We start from the raw sequence: 10,726 nt of genomic DNA on the forward strand, positions 1-10,726 counted from the left end.
ATGTTAGGCCACAGGCCAAGCAGCCTGTGCCTGAATTTTCCTGAGGGCTCCAGAGCCTGCCTCATCTCACCTCATGTGCCTGACTCACCTCAGAGAGGTCACCCTGGCGACCAAGAGGGTACTAGTGGGGCCTGAGTGAGGCCTGGGGAGTGTATGATGTCAGAGGCAAAGGGCAAAGAGAACTCTGGATGGAAACATCTTGGGGGGCCTCTAGGCCGCCCTCTGGTGGAAAAGCATAGAATACCCAACACAAGGAAAGCCTCTCCGCCTGGGGTGGAAATTTGGAGATTATTACAGAAATCCCGAAAAGTCACATCCCAAGGTCACACAGAAAATATGTAGCGGAGAAGGGACAAAAACTTGGGTTACAATCGGATGCTTTCACCACTATGGGATTCGGTCTTCCTCCAACCACAGTTGAGATTAAGCTGTCAAAAGGAAGGCTAAGGATTTTTGAGGCTATGGTGGGGGTAGGGGGAAGCTGGGAAGGTGGAGTTGGTTTAATCCAACAAGTTCTTTGAGCTAGTGCCAGGCACCCAGTGGGCACGCAATTGAAGATTAGAGGAAGAAAATGTATAGCAAGAGAGCTTAACTTTATACTGAAGCAAGTTTTCAAATGAATTTGAAACATAAAATTGGCAGAGGAGTTAGGTCTTCCCCTCCTCAGCTCCTACAGAGGGGTGTGCCCCTCTGTAATTTAACTTTTATCACATTTTATCGCCATGATTTACATGTTTGTTTCCTCCCCAGACACACAGCTCCTTGAGGGCAGGGAGGACTGAAGCTGCTTCCTGGGATTGTCACCGCAGTCTAGCACCCCACACAGTAGATGCTCAATAAATTATTGTTGTATGGGCAAGTGGATGAACAAATGAGTGCCTTGGAGTTTCCCTGCCTAGAGATCTTCAAAGAAGTGCAGACAACCATCTCTTCTGTCTAATCCAAAGACATGATTGGCCTGCCCAAAGGCTGAGCACTGTGCCCGATGCCTTCTCAAGTTAACTAGGCTTCTATAATTAGGTTATACCATGATACAAGTTCTAGGTTCTTCTCTTTCATTGGCCAAGCATTTACTGACTACCTGCCATGTCCGAGGTACTGAGCTATTGTTCTCTAAAACTGTGATCCTGTTCTATTATTTAATTCTCTGACTCCATGTTGACATAAGATGCAACACTGTCCCCACCGCATTCACTCCTAGGTGAGGTCAGTCAAAGTAGACAGGAAAGAAGCAGTATTGTCTAACCTCAATGATAGGCTGGCACAATGGGTTCCCCTGTGTTAATACTCCATACCCTTCAGTACCACTCAATCTCCTTCCCAGCTAATAAGCACCCTGTGTTTGGGTGTCAATGCCTGCTGCCTATCAATAGGTATTAAAATCTCCAATTACCTCATGCCTCCCCCTTCTCTCTCCCACTCACCCACCTGTTGTGTCAAACCGGAAAGAACTGATTTGGAGCCAAGTCCTGGATTGTCTTCACTTTGGCACTTGGGTGATGTCTTTTTTTTTTTTTTTTTTTTAAGATTTTATTTATTTATTCATGAGAGGCAGAGAGAGAAGCAGGTTCCATGCAGGAAGCCCGATGTGGGACTTGATTCTGGGTCTCCAGGATCACGCCCTGGGCCGAAGTTGGCGCTAAACTGCTGAGCCACCCGGGCTGTCCTTGGGTGACATCTTAAACAGATGAGTTACCTCTCTCAGAGTAGTTTCCTCATCTGTGAAGTGGGGCTAATAACTTGCTTTCTTGAACACCTTCAGAGCCAAGTACGAGGATAAGAAGTAAGACCTATAAACACAGACAAGGCACCATCTCTGCCCTCCAGAACCTCATACTTTACAAGAGGAGAAACATGGAAACCACAATAATGTGGAAATTAAATAAGACGGAACCCTAGGTCCTTGCCTGGGCCACACTAAGGACTCCGTTCCTTTGCCTCACTTTCTCTCTCCTTTAAGAATGCTTTTCTCTTTCTTTTCACAACGAACTTCATCTCACTGGCTTGGGGGGTTGCTAGGGGTCCATTTGAGGGGTCCAGACTTCTTCCCTTCCTTCCCATACCTCCCTGCCCGAGCACACCCAGGCATGTGTGTGAGCCTCCTTATCACTGGGCACGACTCTATCAGAGGACAAAGACTTTTGATATGAGCTCCCAAGCTTGGCTTCCCTGATTTCCCCCCAACTCACTTGTCCAACAATATCCCCTTCCTTTCCAGGTTATAAAGCCCTTCACTCTAATCATTACAGTCTATTTCTGTTGCCCAAACTTGCTATTTATTAATGAATTCAGCCACTCATAAAACATGTATGCAATGGTTAGTTTTATCTGTCAACTTGACTGGGCAAAGGGATGCCCAGGTAGCTGGTAAAACATTATTTTGGAGTGCATCTGTGAGGTGCATCAGCGAGGCGGTTTCTTGGAAGAGAGTAGCATTTGAATGGTGAACTGAGGGAAGAAGCCTGCTGTCACTGGTGGGGTGCAGGTAGGCATCATCCAACCTGTGAGGGCTGAATTAATTGAACAGATAAGAAGAAGGATGAACTTGCTCTGTTTGAGCTGGGACATCCATGTTCTCCTGTCCTCGGACATCATCAACACCCCTGGTTTGCTGGCCTTTTGACTGGGACTGGTACCTGCACCAACTGTTCCCCTGGTTGTCAGGCCTTTGGGATTATTCCACTGCTTTCCTGGGTCTCCAGCTTGTAGATGGCAGACTGTGGGGATTCTCAGCCTGCACAGTCTCAAGAGCCAATTCCTGTAATAAACCTCCAGGTATATTCCATTGGTTCTGTTTCTCTGAAGAACCCTCATATAACCACTGTATTCGGTGTCAGGGTTACACAGATGAATAAAGGGATGGGAAGCTATAGTGATTAAAATCAGAGACATTGCTGTAGGATAGATCTGAGTTCAAATCCCAATTTTGCCATTTGTTTCTCCTTGTATGCTCCTCACTGTACCTGTCTGGATCCAAAACGGTGATAAGGGGACACCTGGGTGGCTCAGGGTGATCCCGGGCCCGGACAGAGTCCCACATAGGCTCCCTGCATGGAGCCTGCTTCTCCGTCTGCCTGTGTCTCTGCCTCTCTCTCTCTCTCTGTGTCCCTCATGAATAAATAAATAAAAATATTTTTTTAAAAAACGGTGATAAGGATGGGGTTATTGTGCAAATTAGGTGAGAGCTTACTGTGTAGACATTTCACAAGGGTGTCCATACAGTACATGGGGGTCACAGGTAACTGCGGTGGCTTGTAGTAAACTGTACTCTGCGTCTTACGCTGGGTTGCCCAGATCCTGAGACAAAGATTCAAAACAAAGGGGACTCAGTTTAAAAAGGCAAGGGGGAGGGGACAACCGGGGCTCGGAGGACCGGAGTGTGCACGCCCCGCATCTGTGAGTCGCCCTTGAGGGGCTGCGGGGAGCTGCGGGGGAGCGCGAACGCCAGGGGACGCCGCTCAGGTGCTCCCAGCGGGCAGAGGCGGTGGCGGGCTGCCGGGGTGACAGCACTTTGCGGGCAGAAGGCTCTAGGCGCTAACCAGGTCCCCGAAGAAGCGCCCCGCCCGCGGCGAGCAGCCCGAATAGGTCATTTCCCGCCCGAGCTCTGGCGCAGGCCCCGCTGCACCGCGGACCGCAGGCGGCGGGGGACAGAGCAGCGGCGACGCGGAGAACCACCACCGGGCAGCCCGGGTGTGATCCTGCGGACACGGGATCGAGTCCCACGTCGGGCTCCCTGCACGGAGCCTGCTTCTCCCTCTGCCTGTGCCTCTGCCTCTCTCTCTCTCTCATGAATAAATAAATAAAATCTTAAAAAAAAAAAAAAAAAAAGAACCACCACCGGCTGCGGAGAGGGAGGCCTGCGCACACGGCGGGCGGCGCGGGGCACACGGCGCCAGGTGCCCGCCAGGTGCCCGCCAGGTGCCCGCCGCCGGAGCTCGCAGGGGCAGGGCCCGCCCTCTGCGCCTGCGCCGGAGTCCCGCAGCCCCTCCCCCGCAGCCCCCAAGCCCCCCGCAGCCCCAAGCCTCCCAAGCCCCTCCCCCGCAGCCCCCCGCAGCCCCAAGCCCCCCAAGCCTCTCCCCCGCAGCCCCCCAAGCCCCCCGCAGCCCCAAGCCTCCCAAGCCCCTCCCCCGCAGCCCCCAAGCCCCCCGCAGCCCCAAGCCTCCCAAGCCCCTCCCCCGCAGCCCCTCCGGGCCGGGCCGGGCCGATCCCCCCGCCGCTAGGAGGCCTCCCTGGACCCCCTCTGAGCCCGCGGCGTTGCTTGCCCAGGCTGTTTGGGTTCCTTCTCAGAGTGATTTAGTCACACACATCCTTCCTATGTGGGACATTGTTTAACTTTTCAGGCAAAACCTTTCTTCCTCAGCTGAATTTTAGACTTCCTGAGAGTGGGAACCGTGTATTTTTTACTATATTCCCCTGTGTCACGTGGCACTGACGGACACACTGAGGGTCTATAAGATCATGCCCGAGGGACTGAGGGCTGGCTCAGCGGAAGAGCGTCGGCCTTCGGCTCAGGGCCTGATCCTGGAATCTCACAGGGAGCCTGCTTCTCCCGCAGCCTGTGTCTCTTCTCTGCCTCTCTGTGCCCCTCATGAATAAATGAATAAGATCTTAAAAAAAAAAAAAAAAGATCATGGCTGAATGAATAAATTTCGTGAACCAGGCCCCTTTGAGGCCTATTGAATTCTACTAGGCCCACCCCTACAACCCTGTTACTTTCCAGGATTATTTCTAAATTCTAAAACTAGGTTTGGTTTCGTTTTGTATTGTTTTCAAACTGGTCACCTACAGGTTTTGATGGGAGTCGCCACATAAACAAATGGGTCCTAAGTGGTGAATGTTAAGGTCATGCACATTCAATTGCTTTTAACCCTTCTCAGCCCCACCCTGGTAAGCCACTTGCTCCACATTAGGTCAGGGTAATCTTTTAGCTCTTGCCTTTTGAACTTTCCTGCTCAAATACTCCTTTAAAGAATGGTTTTAAATTTGTATTTATTTTTTTAAAGATTTTATTTATTTATCCATGAGAGACACAAAGAGGCAGAGACAGGCAGAGGGAGAAGCAGGCTCCATGGAGGGAGCCTGACGTGGGACTCGATCCTGTGACTCCAGGATCACACTCTGGGCTGAAAACAGCACTAAACCACTGAGCCACCCACCCAGGCTGCCCTGAATTATGTATTTTTAAGTCAACGGCTAACATTTTTAACTATAAGTTAAAATATTGCAAAGGGTATACTTTCCAGGAAATTGTACATACTTACCTGTTAAAAGCCACATCACTCAAATATAGCAGATGGAACATAGCATAATATTTTTGTACCCACAACACCCTTTCAATAAGCAAGCCCTATAACCAGTCCACAAATTTAGCTTATATTTCTTTTTAGTTTTTTCCATTCCACTCTCCCTACAGTTCTATCCTAATGAAATATATTTCCATTGTGTCACTTTCTTTTTGTATTTTATTGTATTTTGGGGAAGTCCTTTTGTATATCTCCGTAACAAAAACATGTATATAGATTGAAATGTATTTCCTGTGACTAGAAGACCCGAAGTGTTGAAAACAGTTATTCGGCAGCGGGTTTATAACTACAATTACTACAGGACACAAGTTGTCAAAACTACAAATATTGACAGTGATTAAACAGAAAAGCAAGTTTGTTTTTTTTAAAGATTTTTATTTATTTAAAAAAAAGATTTTTATTTATTCATGAGAGACACAGAAAGAGAAGCAGAGACACAGGCTCCATGCACGGTACTGGATGCGGGACTCGATCCAGGAATTTCGGATCACACCCTGAGCCACGCAGGTGTCCTGAAAAGCAAGTTTTTATTTAAGATGCCTCCCTTGGAGGGCCTGCCTTTGGCCCAGGGCGTGATCCTGGCGTCCTGTATTGGAGTAGCATCAGGCTCCCGGCAAGGAGTCTGCTTCTCCCTCTGCCTGTGTCTCTCATGAAATAAAGTCTTAAAAAAAAAAAAAAAAAAAAAAAAAAAAAAAAAAGATGCATCTCTTAATGAGATGGGGGAAAGGGCTGACTTCTGTTTCCCCCTGACTCTTGTTTGGCAACTCCAGGAAGGGCACTCGGGTCCTGTTTAGGGTGAAAAAGAGAGCCCAGCCTCTCTCTGTCAAGAGGGAGTAGAGTGGTTTGTTAATGGAGGCAGGTAGAAAACAGTACGGTCCTCGGCAGATTCATTTTAGGAAGGGGATACATATACTTCTGGAAATTGATCCCCTTAGAACTTAGTCTTGCCCACATGCCCTTGGGAAAAAGTTTTCTTTTTTTTTCTAAAAGATCTTATTTATTCACGAGAGAGACACACACAGAGAGAGAGAGAGAGAGAGAGAGAGAGAGAGGCAGAGACAGAAGCAGGCTCCATGCAGGGAGCCCGATGTGCGACTCCAGAACCACACCCTGGGCCAAAGGCAGGCGCTAAACCGCTGAGCCACCCAGGGATCCCCGCGAAAAAGCTTTCATGTTCAGTGCAAATCAAAAGCTATTTAAAAGAGACTTAAGGGCGGCCCCGGTGGCACAGAGGTTTAGCGCCGCCTGCAGCCCAGGGCGTGATCCTGGAGACCCAGGATCGAGTCCCAGGTCGGGCTCCCTGCATGGAGCCTGCTTCTCCCTCTGCCTGTGTCTCTGCCTCTCTCTCTCTCTCTCTCTCTGTGTTGTTGTGTCTCTATGAATAAATAAATAAAATCTTAAAAAAAAATAAAAGAGACTTAATATGGTTTCTCATTCTCCAAAATAGGGGTTCCAGAATGGGAGAAATGTGGGTCTGAATGTCCTTGTAACTCTGATGGTTACATTTCCAACTTCCTCCTGCTGAGCTCCACGTCCTTACGCATATGGGCAAGACGGGAACTTAAGAGTACTTCCAGATCTCCGTAGCTTTGTGCTCTGGGGAGGGCATCTCATTATTCAAAGACCTAATCATCAGCAAAGCAGCAGCCAAGATTCAAAATGAAGAAAACATGGTTTTTATTTTTCCATTTCATGGAAGAATGGTCTCCGTCTTCCGATAGTTCCCAGCTGTCGGCCACTAGGGGGCAGCAGAGAACACAGGGCCACCAACCTGGCCCCAGGAGCCCCAGGGGTGGGGAGGAGGGACCAGGTTGGAAGCAGGTAGGTGGGTGGACTGGGCATGAGGTAGGGGTGTATGCTTCAGCTGTCAAAGAAAAAAGGAGGGGGAAAGGGGGCTGGATCTCAAGAGAGGAGCTCTTGATAAGATAAGATAAGAGAATGACGCTTTCAGAGTTCAGAAAAAAATTGAAGAGGAAGGGGATTGAGGCTGATGGGAGAACTGGAGAGGAATCAGAAAGGTATACTTGGGATACTCAGCCTGGGTATCTAAGAAGCCTCTGGGGGAGTCCCTTTATCTGTACTCTTCCCGGGGTGGGTCAAGATCTGGGTCCTCTTGAGGTCCATGGTCCACTTCAGGGGCAGGTGGCCAGGGGTTTTCTGGAGGCTGGGGTCCTGCTGGCCAGGGGTCATCAGGCCGGGGAGGCTGAGGGGGGTCGGTTCTCGGGGGTTCAGGAGGCCAGGCTCCGGATTCAGGCAGGTCTCTCCAGGGACGACTGGGGCCTGGAGGTGGAGGGTCCTCAAAGAGAGGGGGTGCCCCTGGCCAGGGATCACCAGGGACTGGGGGGCCCTGCGGCAATGTTGGGGAGCCCTCCTCCTCTCCAGTCTCTGTGAGTGGGGGACGGGGGTGCTCTCTGCTGCCTGAGATGCCTGTGGAAGAGGAAGGGGAAAGGTAGAAGGTGGTGAGGGCCAGATCTCCCTGCCCCAGCTGGTCAGGGGGAATAGGCTCTCTGGGATAGACCACAGCCTGAGCAGACATCACAAACCTACCTCAAAAGTCAGTCTCAAAGAGCTCTCCACACATTAACAACAGACCGAAGTGATCTTAAAATGACATAAAAACCTTGTCCGGAATCATTAACTTGACCTACTTTAAACCAACAGAGCGGGCAGCCTGGGTGGCTCAGCAGTTTAGTGCCGCCTTCAGCCCAGGGTGTGATCCTGGAGTCCTGGGATCAAGTCTCAAGTTGGGCTCCCTGCATGGAGCCTGCTTCTCCCTCTGCCTGTGTCTCTGCCTCTCTCTCTGTCTCTCATGAATAAATTAAAAAAAAAAAAAAAAAAAACCAACATAAGTTGACATAAGCTCCATTCAGCCAGGGTTGGGACCCTCACTGGCATGGCCTCTGTGCTGGTCTACACCTCCAAAGCCATCTACACCTTGGGCCCATGTGGCAACCAGACCCCACCCTTTGCAAACACATCCACCCTCCACAGGCCTCAGTCGTGATGCATACTCACCCACACACCTGGATTCTGATCTAAATTGCCACATGGACCTACACTTCAACCAGCAAAAACATTCTGAGCTAAAATGCATTTTCCTGCATCACCTTCAACTTCTTAACTCCCTCCTTCATGTGAAAACCCAGAATCTTCTGAAGTCTCCTCCATCCCTAGGCATCTAATTCACCCTTGCCCCACCTGACCATCCTCCATCACCCCAAATTGCACTCCTTGCTCTGTTCCCAGATTACCTCCAGCACACAGGTAAAGGACCAGGATCCCCAGTAGCTTCCAGTTGAGCATCATGGCTGTCTCCTGGCCCCCAAAATTGGGGGTGGGCTGAGTGTAGGTGCCTAGGAACCCCAAGAGGCTTTATAGGGATTGAGAGGAGGTGTCCAATCTCTGGGGAGGGGCCAGCCCAGTGACACAGGAATCCCATCAGAACCTAACTGGTTGAACCCGTTTGGAAAGCCAGGGCTAATGTGTAACCTCTGACGGTGGCGTCCCTCACTTTAGTGCCACCCCCCCTTCATTTTGGGATTCAGCCACCCCAGCTCTATTGATGACCTAGACCTCGGTCACCCCACCCTTGTGTTCATGTCCTCCTCCACACACTCTGCAGCCATCAATACCTACCTGTCATCTCTAGTCACGGGGACTTCCACCTTTCATTCCTTGGCACTACTGGAAGCCAAGGAATGGAAGCCAACCATGCGTGGGGAAGCAGTGTAATTACAGGGGCCAGCAGGCAGGACGCCGCGGCAGGAGCAGGAAGAGATGCTCCTTCTAAACATACGGAACGCAGCTAGGACGGCCCCAGCCAGCACCCCGAGCTTCCCCCTTGGGACTGTTTTGTCCTTGGAACTCCCAATCCCCCCACCCCTCAGGACTGGGACGTGCAGTAGCACATGCCTTCATCAGGCACTCAAGGGGCCTCCCAAGCTATGACATCAGAAGAATTACACCCAGGAGCCATGTGGGAGATGGCAGGCCAGGAAGTATGAGGACACCCTGATTTCTTCCTCCACCCCGGAGCTAGCTCCATCCGTCCCAGCCCAGAGGCTCAGGAGGAAACTGCCTCTGCTTCCTGTGGATCTCCGCCCCTTCCTCCTCCCTCTGGAATCCTGCTCACTGCCCCTCTGGCCACTGCCTGGTCCTCCCTGCCCTTCCCCCTCTGCCCCCAAAACCCCCCACCCCATCTTGTAGACCTCAGTCTAGTTTTGTCTCCGTCTCTTGGAGCCCTCAGGAAGGCTGCCCCTGGTCTGGAGGTCCAGTAAGCCTCTAGGAAGTAATGCCTCCCTAACACATCTCCCACCCTCCCCAGGCTGTTCCCCACCTGGTCTGCTCCCTCCTGGTGAGGGACACCACTGTCCCTCTGTGGCTCACTTTGAAGCCTTCATTTTGCTCCTTCCCCCAACCCTGCCCCAAGCCCAGCTCAGGAGCCCATCTCTCCGGGCCTCCTCAGTTACCCTGCTAACTGGTCTCCCCACCCCCTCTTCTTCCCTCCCCAACCCAAACCCCAACTTCCACAGCCAGCCTACCTAGCTCTTAAGAATGTCAGCCTAGGGATCCCTGGGTGGCGCAGCGGTTTGGCGCCTGCCTTTGGCCCAGGGCGCGATCCTGGAGACCCGGGATCGAATCCCACATCGGGCTCCCGGTGCTTGGAGCCTGCTTCTCCCTCTGCCTGTGTCTCTGCCTCTCTCTCTCTCTCCGTGTGACTATCATGAATAAATAAATTTTAAAAAAAAAAAAAAAAAAAAAAAAAAAAGAATGTCAGCCTAGGGGATCCCTGGGTGGCTCAGCGGTTTAGTGCTTGCCTTTGGCCCAGTGTGTGATCCTGGAGTCCCGGGATCAAGTCCCACATCAGGCTCCATGCATGGAGCCTGCTTCTCCCTCTGCCTGTGTCTCTGCCTCTGTGTGTGTGTCTCTCTCATGAATAAATAAATAAAATCTTTAAAAAAAAAAAAAAAGAATGTCAGCCTAGGGATCCCTGGGTGGCTCAGTGGTTTAGAGCCTGCCTTTGGCCCAGGGCATGATTCTGGGGTCAAGTCCCACATCTGGTTCCTTGCACGGAGCCTGCTTCTCCCCCTGCCTGTGTCTCTGCCTCTCTCTCTCTCATAAATAAAATCTTTAAAAAAAAAGAAGTCAGCCTAATCATGTGGTTGCATCCCTGCTACAAGTACTCCAAGGGCTTTTTACTGACCTGGAATAAAACCCGCACCCCACCAGGTCCCCCTCCATGCTAGCCTGCCATCTGCAGGACTCCAGCCAACGCCGCTGCTTGCTTCCCCACCTCAGGCAGGTCCTCCACACAGCCCCTCCTCAGGGAGGCAGCATCGGGCGGCCTCTCCCTGGTCAGGTTCTATCACCTTGTATGTCTTTTCTCTTCCCAAGGACGCCCGTCCGTTCACTTAGGTACCTGT

The 10,726-nt window shown here is 51.1% G+C and overlaps 1 protein-coding gene across 1 annotated transcript; it reads right to left on the bottom strand.

Moving 5' to 3' along the window:
- Positions 1 to 6,956: 6,956 nt before the first annotated feature.
- On the bottom strand, positions 6,957 to 9,458 carry PSORS1C2 (psoriasis susceptibility 1 candidate 2). Its single transcript, XM_025418145.3, has 2 exons — positions 8,555 to 9,458; positions 6,957 to 7,730 (listed from the first exon to the last, which is right to left on the bottom strand). The coding sequence occupies exons 1-2, from the start codon at positions 8,607 to 8,609 to the stop codon at positions 7,375 to 7,377; spliced, it is 411 nt and encodes a 136-aa protein (XP_025273930.1). The 5' UTR covers positions 8,610 to 9,458; the 3' UTR covers positions 6,957 to 7,374.
- Positions 9,459 to 10,726: the final 1,268 nt, after the last annotated feature.

The sequence above is a fragment of the Canis lupus genome, chromosome 12 (assembly GCF_003254725.2).
Source record: "Canis lupus dingo isolate Sandy chromosome 12, ASM325472v2, whole genome shotgun sequence".
Lineage (NCBI taxonomy): Eukaryota > Metazoa > Chordata > Mammalia > Carnivora > Canidae > Canis > Canis lupus.

What these genes read in the sequence shown, in the direction of transcription:
- PSORS1C2 (XM_025418145.3), bottom strand. Translation starts at nt 8,609, where the DNA reads ATGATGCTCAACTGGAAGCTACTGGGGATCCTGGTCCTTTACCTGTGT. An exon ending in CCTTTACCTGTGTGCTGGAG is followed by an intron (nt 7,731 to 8,554) that starts GTAATCTGGGAA and finishes CCTCTTCCACAG; the next exon opens with GCATCTCAGGCAGCAGAGAG.